Here is a 16,895-nt window from a genome sequence, read left to right as displayed (position 1 = left end):
AGGCACGCAGAAGAAGAAGAAGAAGAAGAGGTAGAAGCGCGCAGAAGAAGAAGAAGAGGTAGAAACACGCAGAAGAAGACTTTAAGTTAATATTTCTGTTTCTGACCAGCTTTGAATTTTGAAGCTTTTTTTTGTTTATTTGTTCTGATGTTTCTGAATTTGAATAAATTAATTTTCTACTTGAAGAAACTTTAATTCTATTAACATCCTGATTATTATTATTAATATTAAGAGAGATGAACTGGGACTAAAACTGGTCAGACTGCAGCTGAGCTTTCAGTGGAGTCACATGGTCTTCCTCAGCAGAAACTCATTCAAGTTATTAAAAAGCTTCAATGAAACGTGAAGAGGTGTGAGCAGCAGGTCGATTCCTCCGTCTCTAATACTGATAAAACATCTTCAATCTAAAGGATGAATCAGACTTCTTCAGATAATACTATTAAAATAGTATTTTAATATAATGATATTTTAAATGACCATTCAGCAGATAACTGCTACCTGTTAGGAGCTCAGACTCACCTGGCAGAAGGAGGCTCAGGGTAAAAGTACACACTTTAATATACTTCATATCATTTTACACCTGTCCGGTTTACTAGAACATAAGTTGTGCTGGAAATGTAAACGGCATGAAGGCACCTTTAACTGCCTTTAATCACCTTTAACAACCTCTGTGTTATCCTTAAAAATCTCTTATTTTCAGTTATTACTCTGTCCATACAAATAACAATCCCCAACTATTTAACCTCTTTCTTAATTTTTACACCACATAATGACTGCAGGGGGCACTCATGTAACGTCATCATTTCACATTTATCCAAATTCAACTGTAGGCCTGATGCCTTAGAACAGGGGTCAGCAACCTGCGGCTCCGGAGCCACATGCGGCTCCTTAGCTCCTCTCCAGTGGCTCCCTGTGGATTTTCGCAAAACGAACTGTTTTTTTGTTTACATTTTTATTTTTTATTTAACATTGTTGTAGGTCTAATGTACAACGGTACAATGGAGTATTAGGGCCACATTGAGGAAAAAAAAAAAATCTGAGATTTCGAGAATAAAGTCATAATATTACGAGAATAAAGTCATAATATTATAAATTAGTAATTTAACGTGTTATTTTATTTTTTCTCGTAAAGTTATGACTTAATTCTCGTAATATTAAGACGTTTTTTTCTCATATTACGACTTTTTTTCTCATGCATTTATGACTTTATTCTCGCAATATTAATACTTTTTTTCTCATAATATTACAACTTTTTTTCTCGTAAAGTTATGACTCTATTCTCGTAATATTACGATTTTTCCCCCGTAATATTATGACTTTTTTTCCTCGTAAAGTTATGACTTTATTCATGTAATATTATGACTTTATTCTGGAAATCTCAGATGTTTTTTCCCTCAATGTGGCCCTTAATACTCTGTAGTACATTTGCACTTTGTCCCTCACTGCATTAGACTTATATACTAAATACTTAGACTATAAGCTGTCATCACAATGCTCAAATGTTTTGCGGCCCCAGACAGATTTTTTTTTCTTTGCCTTAAATGTCTCTTTTGATAGTAAAGGTTGCTGACTCCTGCCTTAGAATAAAGATTAATAGACTGTAAAGCTATGGGAATTTGATTTCCATTTTTTTTTTTAAATAAAGTCGTGTCATCTGCCAACTGACTTATTATTATTTGTTTTCCCATCACATTTAACCCTACAATATTTCAGTTGCCTCACGTAGTTATAGCTCTCTCTCTCTCTCTCTCTCTCTCTCTCTCTATATATATATGTATATATAGCTGACGCAGCAGGTGACGTAACAACCGAACGTAGGCAACGTCGACGTCGTGACGTCAAGACGCTGGGTTGGGGATCCCGGAAGTGTACTCGCATTGTTTACATTCTCCTCTTTGTTCCGCCAAAAATGTCCAAAAAACGGTCAAAGAGCTCCGAGAACCGGAACCAGCGGGAGACCCGGAGCCACCGGGGGAACCGGAGCCTGCGGACAGCGGTGGACGAGCAGCTGGCGGCGGCCGCGGAGGAGATCTTGTGGCTGCTGAAGGAGCGCGGTCAGACGGATGAGGAGGAGCAGCTGAAGGAGCTGGTGAAGGAGCGGATCACCGCGGCCGTGGAGCTCATCTTCACCGCGTTCAGAGCCTCTAGAGCGGCCGACAGAGGACCGGAGGAGCCCGCTGGAACGGGAGCCGACAGGAGAGGTTCGTGTCCCGGTCTCACTACAATGAAATGGCTCCTATAGGGACTAACATCATCACACATGAAATGTCTCCTATAGGGAGACTAACATCATCACACATGAAATGTCTCCTATGGGGACTAACATCATCACATGAAATGTCTCCTATAGGGACTAACATCATCACACATGAAATGTCTCCTATGGGGACTAACATCATCACACATGAAATGTCTCCTATAGGGAGACTAACATCATCACACATGAAATGTCTCCTATAGGGAGACTAACATCATCACACATGAAATGTCTCCTATGGGGACTAACATCATCACATGAAATGTCTCCTATGGGGACTAACATCATCACACATGAAATGTCTCCTATAGGGAGACTAACATCATCACACATGAAATGTCTCCTATAGGGACTAACATCATCACACATGAAATGTCTCCTATAGGGAGACTAACATCATCACACATGAAATGTCTCCTATGGGGACTAACATCATCACATGAAATGTCTCCTATAGGGACTAACATCATCACACATGAAATGTCTCCTATGGGGACTAACATCATCACACATGAAATGTCTCCTATAGGGAGACTAACATCATCACACATGAAATGTCTCCTATAGGGAGACTAACATCATCACACATGAAATGTCTCCTATAGGGAGACTAACATCATCACACATGAAATGTCTCCTATAGGGAGACTAACATCATCACACATGAAATGTCTCCTATGGGGACTAACATCATCACACATGAAATGTCTCCTATAGGGAGACTAACATCATCACACATGAAATGTCTCCTATGGGGAGACTAACATCATCACACATGAAATGTCTCCTATGGGGACTAACATCATCACACATGAAATGTCTCCTACAGGGAGACTAACATCATCACACATGAAATGTCTCCTATGGGGACTAACATCATCACATGAAATGTCTCCTATGGGGACTAACATCATCACACATGAAATGTCTCCTATAGGGAGACTAACATCATCACACATGAAATGTCTCCTATAGGGACTAACATCATCACACATGAAATGTCTCCTATAGGGAGACTAACATCATCACACATGAAATGTCTCCTATGGGGACTAACATCATCACATGAAATGTCTCCTATAGGGACTAACATCATCACACATGAAATGTCTCCTATGGGGACTAACATCATCACACATGAAATGTCTCCTATAGGGAGACTAACATCATCACACATGAAATGTCTCCTATAGGGAGACTAACATCATCACACATGAAATGTCTCCTATAGGGAGACTAACATCATCACACATGAAATGTCTCCTATAGGGAGACTAACATCATCACACATGAAATGTCTCCTATGGGGACTAACATCATCACACATGAAATGTCTCCTATAGGGAGACTAACATCATCACACATGAAATGTCTCCTATGGGGAGACTAACATCATCACACATGAAATGTCTCCTATGGGGACTAACATCATCACACATGAAATGTCTCCTACAGGGAGACTAACATCATCACACATGAAATGTCTCCTATGGGGACTAACATCATCACACATGAAATGTCTCCTATAGGGACTAACATCATCACATATGAAATGTCTCCTATAGGGACTAACATCATCACACATGAAATGTCTCCTATGGGGACTAACATCATCACACATGAAATGTCTCCTATAGGGAGACTAACATCATCACACATGAAATGTCTCCTATAGGGAGACTAACATCATCACACATGAAATGTCTCCTATAGGGAGACTAACATCATCACACATGAAATGTCTCCTATAGGGAGACTAACATCATCACACATGAAATGTCTCCTATGGGGACTAACATCATCACACATGAAATGTCTCCTATAGGGAGACTAACATCATCACACATGAAATGTCTCCTATGGGGAGACTAACATCATCACACATGAAATGTCTCCTATGGGGACTAACATCATCACACATGAAATGTCTCCTACAGGGAGACTAACATCATCACACATGAAATGTCTCCTATGGGGACTAACATCATCACATGAAATGTCTCCTATGGGGACTAACATCATCACACATGAAATGTCTCCTATAGGGAGACTAACATCATCACACATGAAATGTCTCCTATAGGGACTAACATCATCACACATGAAATGTCTCCTATAGGGAGACTAACATCATCACACATGAAATGTCTCCTATGGGGACTAACATCATCACATGAAATGTCTCCTATAGGGACTAACATCATCACACATGAAATGTCTCCTATGGGGACTAACATCATCACACATGAAATGTCTCCTATAGGGAGACTAACATCATCACACATGAAATGTCTCCTATAGGGAGACTAACATCATCACACATGAAATGTCTCCTATAGGGAGACTAACATCATCACACATGAAATGTCTCCTATAGGGAGACTAACATCATCACACATGAAATGTCTCCTATGGGGACTAACATCATCACACATGAAATGTCTCCTATAGGGAGACTAACATCATCACACATGAAATGTCTCCTATGGGGAGACTAACATCATCACACATGAAATGTCTCCTATGGGGACTAACATCATCACACATGAAATGTCTCCTACAGGGAGACTAACATCATCACACATGAAATGTCTCCTATGGGGACTAACATCATCACACATGAAATGTCTCCTATAGGGACTAACATCATCACATATGAAATGTCTCCTATAGGGAGACTAACATCATCACACATGAAATCTCTCTTATGGGGACTAACATCATCACACATGAAATGTCTCCTATAGGGAGACTAACATCATCACACATGAAATGTCTCCTATGGGGACTAACATCATCACACATGAAATGTCTCCTATGGGGACTAACATCATCACACATGAAATGTCTTATAGGGAGACTAACGTCATCACACATGAAATGTCTTATAGGGACTTACATCATCACACATGAAATGTCTCCTATAGGGAGACTAACATCATCACACATGAAATGTCTTCTATGGGGACTAACATCATCACACATGAAATGTCTCCTATGGGGACTAATATCATCACACATGAAATGTCTCCTATAGGGAGACTAACATCATCACACATGAAATGTCTTATAGGGACTTACATCATCACACATGAAATGTCTCCTATAGGGAGACTAACATCATCACACATGAAATGTCTCCTATAGGGAGACTAACATCATCACACATGAAATGTCTCCTATGGGGACTAACATCATCACACATGAAATGTCTCCTATAGGGAGACTAACATCATCACACATGAAATGTCTTATAGGGACTAACATCATCACACATGAAATGTCTCCTATAGGGAGACTAACATCATCACACATAAAATGTCTCCTATAGGGACTAACATCATCACACATGAAATGTCTTATAGGGACTAACATCATCACACATGAAATGTCTCCTATGGGGACTAACATCATCACACAAAATGTCTCCTATAGGGACTAACATCATCACACATGAAATGTCTTATAGGGACTAACATCATCACACATGAAATGTCTCCTATAGGGAGACTAACATCATCACACATGAAATGTCTCCTATGGGGACTAACATCATCACACATGAATACAGTTGGACTCATTGGATCCACAAGAGTCTCAGCTTTACAGTGATACACAATTTATGTAATAATAAAGACAGATATTAACTGAATATATCATTAATTAAACTAGTAATAAAGACAGATATTAACTGAATATATCATAAATTAAACTAATAATAAAGACAGAAATTAACTGAATATATCAGTAATAAAAATAATAAAGACAAATATGATCTCAATATATCAGTAATTAAACTAATAATGAAGACAAATATTAACTGAATATAATCAGTAATTAAACTAATAATAAAATCAAATATTAACTCAATTGATCAGCAATAAAAATAATAATGAAGACAAATATAAACTCACTATATCGGTAATAAAACTAATAATAAAGTTAGATATTAACTAAATATATTAGTAATAAAACTAATAATAAACACAAATATTAACTCAATATATCAGTAATTAAACTAGTAATAAAGACAAATATTAACTCTTTATATCAGTAAGTAAACTAGTAATAAAGACAAATATTATCTCAATATATCAGTAATATAACTAATAATGAATACAGATATTAACTATATATCAGTAATTAAACTAATAATAAAGTTAAATATTAACTCAATATATCATTAATAAAACTAATAATGAAGACAAATATTAACAGAATATATTAGTACTGAAACTGATAATAAAGTCAAATATTAACTCTACATATCAGTAATTTAACCAATAATAAAGTCAAATATTAACACAATATATCAGTGATAAAACTAATAAAGACAAATATTAACTCAATATATCAGTAATAAAACTAATAATAAATACAGATATTAACTCAATACATCAGTAATAAAACTAACAGTAAAGATAAATATTAACTCAATATATCAGTAATAAAAATAATAATGAAGACAAATATTAATTCAATATATCATAAATAAAACTAATAATAAAGTTAAATATTAACTCAATATATCAGTAATAAAACTAATAATAAATACAGATATTTACTCAATGTCAGTAATAAAACTAACAATAAAGATAAATATTAACTCAATATATCAGTAATAAAACTAAGAATAAAGACACATATTAAAGGTACCCTATGTAACATTGTCCACTAGTGTTTAAAATGGGTACTGCAGTCCAAATTTAAAATATTGAAGAGAGTTGTCTCCAGTTTCCATCTGAACTGTCAGATAGCAGAAGAGGATTTAGATGTTGAACTGTTCCTTTACAAAGTTGAAATGTTTCTGTGTTTTTCTCTGCAGAGTTTAGTCTCTCTGATGGAGAACATCCGAAGCAGAACATCTCTGTGGACCGACTTAAGGATCCTCTGCCCGGCACTTCCTCCAGACCAGACCATGTTTCTGAACAGGACCAGCAATCTGACTTTTTGGACGATCTGGCCGGCAAGGAGGAAGAGGATGAGAGCGAGGATGATGAAGCGACACCTCACTGCTGCAGAGTGTGCGGGAAGTCATTTGACAGGAAAGGGTTTTTGATGAAACATGTGGAGAAACACTTGAAGGAGGAGGAGTATCTTTGCGGTCTGTGTGGCGAGAGTTTGGAGTCCAGCGACGGTCTGAGGCTGCACCTTCAAACGCACCGCGACAGCAGCAGGACCTGCGACGTCTGCGGCAAGAAGTTCCCCTCAATCCGCGCTCAGGAGACGCACCGGAGGCTGCACACCGGAGAGAAACCCTTCCGCTGCCACGTCTGTGGCAAAGGCTTCAACCAGAAGGGCAACATGGTGACGCACCTGAGGATCCACACGGCGGAGAAGCCGTTCAGGTGCACTGTCTGCCACAAAGAGTTCAGCCACACCGGCTCTCTGGAGCGACACATGAAGGCCCACGATGGGCAGACGCCGTTCAGCTGTAAAGTCTGCGGGAAAGGCTTCAGCAAGAGCGCCGAGCTGAGGCGACATGTTCGTAGCCACGAGTCTGACGACACGCCCGCCGCCGCCGCGCCTGCCGCCAGGAGCAGACGCAGGAAGCCGAGTCTGACTCCTTCTCACTGCTGCAAGGTCTGCGGGAGTGCCTTTCACAATAAAGGTAATTTTGTGCGGCACGCAGATACGCATTTAAATGACCCTGAATGTCGCTGTGGCGTCTGCGGAGAGCAGGTGGAGTCCTCAGAGTGTCTGCAGCTTCACATCCAAAGCCACAGAGAAACCAGCAGGATCTGCGACATCTGTGGCATCAGCTTCAGGGACATGGAGATCCACATGAGGACGCACACTGGCCAGAAACCCTTCAACTGCAAAGACTGTGGCAAGGACTTCCCCAGGAAAGGCTCTCTGGAGAGACACATGAAGCTGCATGCCGGCGAGAGGCCGTACATCTGCGAGTTCTGCGGGAAGACTTTCATTGAAAACACCGTCTTGAAGAGACACATCAAGAGCCACATGGGAGGGAAGCCCAGGATTTACTCCTGTGAGGTCTGCAGCAAAAAGTTCACCATGAGCCAGCATCTGGACGTGCACAAGAGGATCCACACCGGGGAGAAACCGTACACCTGCAGGGTCTGTGGCAAGAACTTCCGGCAGATCGGCAACCTGGACTCCCACATGAGGATCCACACAGGCGAGAAGCCGTTCATCTGCAGCCTCTGCGGGAAGAGGTTTCGCCAGAAGATCTCGCTGGAGACGCACGAGAGGTTCCACAAGAAAGAGAAACCGTTCAGCTGCCAGCTCTGCAGCAAAGGCTTCGTCCAGAAGATCGACCTGAAGAGACACATGCTGACTCATACCGGGGAGAAACCCTACAGCTGCCAGGTCTGCGGGAAGAGCTACCAGGAGAAACGCTCGGTAGATTCGCACATGAAGGTTCACACCGGAGAACGGGCTGTCAAAGACTCAGTGGTGACGCCGAACCCGAAACAACAGGAAGGAGTTCACTCTGACTTCATCCAGCTGTGAACAGCTGCTGCTGTTGAAAAGTAATCTGCTGCCACAAAGCTTGGCTGTGTCCAGTCAGATGTCTGAGAAGACTAGTCTATATGTCTAATGGTTTTTCATGCTCTTAGCTTGTAGAACGACCTCTTTATAAATCTATGTTATTTAGTTTAGTAGATGGAAAACAAGACGCTGGTTCAGCCAGACGGACAACCGAAAGAGACGTCGCTCAGAGCAACAGTTGACTCAGAAGAGAAGAAATCAGCAGTCATTGGTAAAACAAACTGGAAGCTGCAGATTTAAAGGGACTGTTTGAAACTTCTTACAGGTATAAATCGATCCGGGTCGGTGTCCCATGCACGCTCAGGTGTGGCTACGCTGTTCAGACAAGACTCCAACACAAACTACACAGAAGCACCAAAACAGCAAAGTTATATCTAGTGAAGCCCGTCTTGCAAAACAGTGTTGGCCGTGGTCGGAGGACGCGGGGGAGACCGTAGCTTTGGTCTCCAGGGCCGGAGTCTCTGCTGTACTCTGCTCCTCTGCCTGCTTGCCTTCACTCACACACCGCGCTCATCCTCGCTATTTCGCTCCACTTTCACGTGCATGCGCGCACACTACACACTGCAGAAGAGTTAGTATAGCTCTGAGAATATCTAGTAAATGAACAGTGGACGTTTGTGCAGAAATAACTGCTGCAGCTCCTCCAGACCAACAGAGGTTTCCCGTGTCTTGTGAAGTGACGGGGCTCCGCAGCAAGAAACGTTATCGTCTCCGGCCAAAACTCCGGTGTCTCCCCTGTTCCCTCCGACCATGGTCGGGAGGCTGAGGCAGGAAAGCCAACACTAGGATCAGCAGTGATTCATGGAGAGACCTTCGTCTGGTCAGCTAACATTACTGCCAAGCAGCTGAAATATAGAGTGATATTGTGGTTTTAGCTGACGTGTGTCGTCTCACTGTGTTGAGCGATGCTCGTTCATGTCTATGTAGAGCGAGCACAAGCGCGAGCCCGACGCTGACTTTGGTTGACTTAACGGCCACAGGTATCGCTGTTAACAAGCATTTCTGATTCTTACAAACAGTCCCTTTAAACAGGAACATGTTCCTGTTTAAAGGGACTGTTTGTAACGAGGGCATGCTTAGATCAATAAATCTGATCAATCAGCTGGTCGTAACCGCCCTCGTACAGTCTCGTACAAAGCCCCGATGATTGATGGTTGATTGCTCGCTGTGGTCGTTGTGGATGGAGTCGGTGGCAGACTAGCGTAATCTGCTGGATGGTGAGTTGTTTTTTTTGTTTTTTTTTTTAAGTTATTTTTTTGGGGGCATTTTCCATTTTTATGACAGGACAGTGGATAGAGTCTTGAAAGGGGGGAGAGAGAGAGTGGATGCGGAAAGGGCCACAGGCCGGATTCGAACCCGGGCCGCCGCGGTCAGGACCAAGCCTTAATACATGGACGCCCGCTCTACCAACTGAGCTAACCCAGGCGCCCTGGATGGTGAGTTTTAAGATGGCGGCCTAGTTCGACCTTTACTCCAAACTTGTTTATCACACAGCTTAACAGATCACTTCGTTCATGTTCTCCGGCTCTCCTTTTCCGTTTGGTTTAAAACCAAAGAGTCGCCAAACAGACGCATTTGCATTCTTTTTGCTAACGAGAGCGGACATCTTTCCTGCTGCAGTTAGGGCTAGCAGGGCTGCACTGAGTAGCTTCATTCATAACGTTGACATCAGAATTTGTATTATTCGTAACTTACAGAAACAACAGTCCACCTTCTCTCCCATGCTATCCCAGCATGTTGTTCCTTTTGTTTGATTCGCTGTTGCGGTTCTGGTTCCTGGTGTGGTTCTGGTTCCTGGTTCTGGTTCCTGGTTCTGGTTCCTCCATCAGCAGCAGAGAAATGATTTGTTTAGTGACAGAAACATTACATTGATTATATTTTGTTTGTTTGATTTCTTTTGATTCTGACTTAAAGAGTTTGTTTTATATAAGTCAACATTTAATATAGAAGGAATTGAATGAAAATAAATGAAAAAACACTTTAATGAAACAATGTTAATGTCAAACAATATTGATAATAAAAACATTTCAGATTTCCTGTTTGTTGTTTCTTTTTCTCTGAAATATTCTATAATAATAATATTCTATAATAATAAAAAAAATCTATAATAAAGATATTCTTTCATTTATTCCTCATATTACATTTAATTGAGTTTCACGTCTTTATAAAATAATCTGTCGGAGAAGAACCGACTTCACTGGGAGTCAAACAACACTGACCCAAGTACAAAAGACTAAAGATTCATTTATAGATTGATTATTAATGGACTGATTGATCTGCAAAAAAGCAGACGAGACACGGGAACACGGTGTCGGATTTACCGTTTGCAGATGTTTGCAACGTCCGCAGCTACCACAGCGCCGACTGCAACGTGGACCACGCCCTCGTTGGTGTGTCCTATCAATCTGAAACCCAAACGTCGACACCACACAAGACCAAAGCCTCTCCCAAGATCAACACTGCCAGGACCACACTGTCCAGTTCTTGCCGCTCAAGGGCTGGACTCCACAGCCACTCAAGGAAGTGCTACCCCCACCAACCGACGTGAACCATTGTCTATAAGACAGACGGAGGCCAAGAAAAAAAGTTAAGTTCTGGTCACATTATTATTAATAAAATTATTGTTATTATCAGTTAATTATTGAGCTCATAGTTAAAGGTGCTCTTTTGCTAAACAACATCATAATGAGACAGACCTACATTAAAGTAGCCTACCTAGTAAAGTGTGTATTACTACTTGTATTTCAGTACCAGAGTAATTCTTGTTGGTTGGCGGTGCTTGGTATTTCCTCAACCTGCTGCCGGGTCACAAACTTTCTCATTTTACAGCTAAACAGTACACTACAAGATGATTCTGAACACATCTGAGGAGAGAAATAGACATTACAGTAACAGAATATTGATTAATATTTGATCAGCGCTGCCTAGTTTGACCGTTTGATCGGAGTTGGTGAGTGATTGACAGCTGCTCAGAGACGGCAAGGCTCCAGATCAGCTCTGATTGATTGTTTTCCTCCGGTTGGTGAAAAAAAAGGACACAGAGACACATGATTTTTCAGATTATCTGTCTCATGTACTACTGTCAAGATGTAGAGACCATTTTATAAAAATAATTTATGTTTTTTTCATATTTGATCCATTTCTACCCACTGCAGCTTTATTTTGATGCTAATACTTTTGTACTTTTCCTTCAGTACAATGTGGACTTGTTACAGAGTATTTCTACACTGTAGTATTACTACTTGTACTTCTGTTTCAGAGTACTTGTTGTTGTTGTTGTAGTTGTTCGCCCTCCGGTCCAGCTGGGTTCGCTGTTCGCTTCCGCCGCTTCGCTCTCGTCAAAGCGAACTGTCGTCGACGCGGAACTCCGTGTTTGGTGTCTGGTGTGTTTACGGCCCCGCTGGCTCTCTTTGTCCGCAGAAAAGGAGCAGAATGTGCGCCGTGCAGCTGCTGCGGGTGTCGGTACATGAGCGGATCGGCGCCGCCGCTGAAGACGTTCTGCTGCGGGTGGAAAAAGGAGAAGAAGCGGCTGAAATCCCGGCGCTGAGAGCGCTGCTCACCGAGCGGCTAACGGCGGCTGCGGAGGAGATTGTCGGTCTGTTTGAGGAAACCGTGGCGGAGTACGAAGACAGAGCTGAGCGGTCAGAGCGGGAGATCTGCCGCCAGAGGAGGCTGCTCGATGCCGTGCTGAAGCCCCAAGTCAAGCTGACCAGAGCAGGTCAGTCCCGAGGACACCACGGAGACATGAGGACGCTAGTTAGCTGTAGCTCCGCGAACATCAACAATTCTCCTAAACGGAAACATTTTGTTCAGTTTTATGTTCACAGTCTGAGACACACTGACGTCTACTGCTGGACCGGACAGAGAAATATGAAAATATAACTATTTAAATTGATATTAAACAACAAATAAATTGTTAACAGCTAAAAACTACAGGTCCCATGAATCTAACACAATGCAGCGCCAGCAAAGCCTCATGGGAGTTGTAGTTTTTACATCGGTTACCCTATAAAAGTGGTATTTTGTGTGATTTTTATCATTATTTCCATGACACCGCAGTCAGTGACGCAATACCCGTCTCACACCAGTGACCAGGGTCGGACCCGGGTTATCTGACCCTGGTTCAACCAGGGACCAATGCATAATGATTAGCTCAGGTGATAGAGATGGTTGGAGGGGTCAGAGGTCTGGAGGACAACAGAGAGGGGGGGTTGATAGTGACATCATCAATGTGTGCAAAAACATAAAATGTCACAGAATGATTCATGTTTTTGGGATAATATGGAGTAAATATACAGTACAGACAGCATTTTAATTAAAGCATTAAATAACATGTTTAACTATGTTGTACCACTAATACTACACTGCTCACACTACATCACTTATAATACACCAATAATACTACACCACTAATAATACACCAGTAATACTACACTACTATTAATACAAGACTAATACTGCACCACTAATATTACACAACTAATAATAATACATTTTATTTGGTGGCACCTTTCAAGACACCCAAGGACACCTTACAAAGATAAAATTACACTCAAACAGATAAAAACAGCCAGACATGACAGAGACACGTCTAGGCAGACACATGATGGACTGATGGACACACTACAGTGAATATGCCAGTTTGAACAGGTGAGTTTTGAGGTGGGATTTGAATGTTGTGATAGTATCAGACTGCCGGATGTGTGGAGGGAGGGAGTCCCAGAGCCTGGGAGCAGAGCAGCTGAACGCCCTGGCTCCCATGGTGCTGAGGCGTGATACTACGCTGCTAATACTACATCACTATTAATACACCGTAAATACACTGCTAACACTACACCGCTAATACTTCATTACTAATAATACACTACTGTTATTATACCACTAATACTATACTACTAATACTACACTACTAATACTATACTACTGTTATTATACCAGTAATACTACACAGCTAATACTACACTATTAATACTATACTACTGTTATTATACCAGTAATACTACACCGCCAATACTACATCACTAATATTACACTGCTAATACTACACCACTGATACTATACCGCTAATACTAAATTACTAATACTACACCGCTATTAATACACCACTGATACTACACCACTAATACTACAAAGCTAGCTAATGCTAAACAGATAATACTAAACAGCTAATACTACACTGCTAATGTTAAACCACCAATACTGCACCGCTAGCTAATACTACACAGCTAACACTAGGCTGCTATGAGACCAGAATTGTCTCAACACGAAAGTTGTGCTCCCCGTCGTCTGGACCTGTTGGAGGCCCGCAAACCTCCGATATCGGCTGCTTTCCGTTAATTTATCTCCAGCAGAAGGAGACAGAAAAGCAGAGAGTGAGTGAGAGAGACAGTCAGTGTGTTGTGATAATTCTGACGGTGGGATTTCATGTAGACTAATTCACTACGTTGATTTCACCCGTTCATCGCACACACAAATGCCATCGTGAAAATAAACACGCTAAACTTCAGCTTTAGCTTCAGTATTAGTTTTAGCTTTAGTTTCAGTATTAGGTTTAGCTTTGGTATTAGCTTTACTTTTGGTATTAGGTTTAGCTTCAGTATTAGCTTTGGCTTCAGAAATAGCTTTAAATAAATGGCTGACTTATCTGCCTACTTGGGTCAGAAGAGTTCTTGTTGGTGTTGAAAGACTGTAGATGTGTTTGTGTACTCCACCTCAGTAACGGCTGCATCTGGTAGAACATAAACTTATCATGTCTGTTTCCTGTTTCCTGCAGACGTCCAGCAGCTGTTGGTGGTTAAAGAAGAGGTTCCCCCTGAGCAGCAGGAGCGGAGCTCCAGTCTGGACCAGGAGGACCCAGAGCCCCCACACATTAAAGAGGAACAGGAGGAACTCTGGACCAGTCAGGAGGGAGAGCAGCTTCAAGGGCTGGACGAGGCTGATATCACCAAGTTCCCATTCACTCCTGTCCCTGTGAAGAGTGAAGATGATGAAGAGGAACCTCAGTCCTCTCAGCTTCAGCAAAGACAAACTGAACAGATGGAAACAGAAGCTGATGGAGAGGACTGTGGAGGACCAGAACCAGCCAGCAACTCAGATCCAGATAGACATTTACAGCCAGTTAATGAGGACAGTTCTCTGGAGTCTTCTGAAACTGATGACAGTGATTGGTCACAAACAAACGAAGCTCAGTCAGGTGTCGAGGCTCAGAAACACAGCAAAGACCCCGAGAGTGATAATGGATCTTCGTCTAAGGAGAGACCATTTCCTTGCTCCTATTGTGGGAAAAGATTTAGCTTGAAGGGAAATTTGAACAGACACATTAGAGACCACACAGGTGAGAGACCATTTCCATGTACAGGTTGTGATAAATCATTCAAAGACAGCGGATCATTAACGGCACACATGAGGTGTCACACCGGAGAGCAGCCATACAGCTGCTTGTTCTGTGGGAAGAACTTCAGCGGGAGAGGAAACATGACCCGACACATGAGGATCCACACCGGAGAAAAACCCTTCACCTGCTCGGTGTGCAATAAAAGCTTTCATGTAAAAGAACACCTTAACAGACACATGAAATACCATACTGGGGAGAAACCCTTCAGCTGCTCCGTCTGTGGCAAAGGGTGTGCTCAGAAAACAGACCTGAAGAAACACATGAGAGTCCACACGGGAGAGAAACCCTTCAGTTGTCCGTTCTGCGGAAAGTGCTGTGCTGAAAAAGGAGACTTGACCAAACATATGAGAGTCCACACAGGAGAGAAACCATTCAGCTGCAACGTCTGTGGGAAAAGTTGTGCCCAGAAAGGGAGCCTGAAGATTCACATGAGAGTCCACACAGGAGAGAAACCGTTTAGCTGCTCTGTCTGTGGGAAATGTTTCACTGTTACGGGACATTTAAAGAGACACATGAAGCTGCACGCAGCTGACGGTCGGGAAGCCGACGGTCAGGAGGCCGAGGCTGTAGATTCACATTCAGCCAAAGTACAACAGGAAGTCGAACCTTTGAACTCATCATGATGGTCCATCTGTCAGGACACATGCAGCCATGTTCATCAAACTTCTCATGTAGAGTGTTTATTACACGACTGTTATAGATGAAGGGATTGAAATGATCAGAAATACATTAATTGTTAATGTAGAATAGGAATCATGTGGTGTAGCATCCAGAGAATCAACCCTTTCTTCCAGAGACCAGATCACAAGTCCAGTTAGTCCGTTTAGGTTGTTTCTTTGTTACTTGAGCACCTCAACGGCTGCTGCCATAGACCATCATCAGTAACAAGATCTGAACTTGAACCCAAAACTTTAACAGGACCCATCAGGTTCAGACATCTGACCAGTTCTGATGGCAGAACTGCTTGTACTTATTCAGACATGATGAACTTTGTGTTTCTGAGGAGGCTCATGCCGGCCTGGTGTAGTTTTGGTGGCTACATGCAGAACCATAAACACAATCACGGTTTTCTTGTTGTGTTCCAACCACTTTAAGTCACTTTAACCGCCCATCTTAAGAGGCGGAGCCGGAGTTACAGGATACAGGAAGTCGGCTCCGGTCTCTGGCTTGCTTGAGCGGAGGAGTTGAAGTTTCATAGCATTTATTCAGCGACAAATAAACTGTACACACACTGCTACACCTACTTTCACAGCTATAACGCCACCAACAACCTTGCACTCACCGCCAACACACACATGGACGCTCGTTAAAGTTACGTCGCGCTGATCGACTGTATGTGTGTGACGGCAGCGGCGAGCAAGAAGCCTCCGGCAATGCTAGAGCTGTTAACGTAGCACAAATACACGCACTGTTTATCGGGCAAACGCTATCGTTAATCCGGGCAGACAGAGTATCGTTACGCCGGGCAGACACACAGCAAACAACATGCTAAACTAAACTAAATGTGCGGTGGAGACTTTTACTGGGAAAGTGGCAGCATGTTCGCGACACTACACACAGCATCGTAGCTGCTAAGTAAACGCTCCCGGACGGGTGAACTGGGTTCTCAGTTGTCTGTTGTGCTCGTACACTGCAGCTGGCGCGAGGCACAAATCTTGTCGGTTAACGGTTAATAATCGGTTCACGACGGTCGGTTATCGGTTAAGAAAATGTTTAAAAATGAGCATC

The 16,895-nt window shown here is 42.2% G+C and overlaps 3 protein-coding genes across 5 annotated transcripts in view; all 3 read left to right on the top strand.

Annotated features, from left to right (window-relative positions):
• The window catches only part of LOC119503768 (oocyte zinc finger protein XlCOF6-like), a 337,366-nt gene extending 320,514 nt beyond the window's left edge, over positions 1-16,852 (top strand). For all 3 annotated transcript variants that reach the window (XM_037795754.1, XM_037795752.1, XM_037795750.1), the window contains one exon: positions 14,547-16,852. In XM_037795754.1, the coding sequence (XP_037651682.1) occupies positions 14,547-15,790 (1,244 nt within the window). In that variant the 3' untranslated portion in view covers positions 15,791-16,852. The remainder of the gene's footprint in view (positions 1-14,546) is intronic.
• The window catches only part of LOC119503730 (oocyte zinc finger protein XlCOF6-like), a 353,206-nt gene that overhangs the window by 320,485 nt on the left and 15,826 nt on the right, over positions 1-16,895 (top strand). The window lies entirely within an intron of this gene.
• Positions 1,825-9,132, top strand: LOC119503758 (gastrula zinc finger protein XlCGF57.1-like). Its single transcript, XM_037795730.1, has 2 exons — positions 1,825-2,201; positions 7,083-9,132. The coding sequence occupies exons 1-2, from the start codon at positions 1,910-1,912 to the stop codon at positions 8,732-8,734; spliced, it is 1,944 nt and encodes a 647-aa protein (XP_037651658.1). The 5' UTR covers positions 1,825-1,909; the 3' UTR covers positions 8,735-9,132.

Source organism: Sebastes umbrosus, chromosome 15 (genome assembly GCF_015220745.1).
Source record: "Sebastes umbrosus isolate fSebUmb1 chromosome 15, fSebUmb1.pri, whole genome shotgun sequence".
Classification (NCBI taxonomy): Eukaryota; Metazoa; Chordata; class Actinopteri; order Perciformes; family Sebastidae; genus Sebastes; species Sebastes umbrosus.
This window is presented reverse-complemented; position numbering and strand designations above follow the sequence as displayed.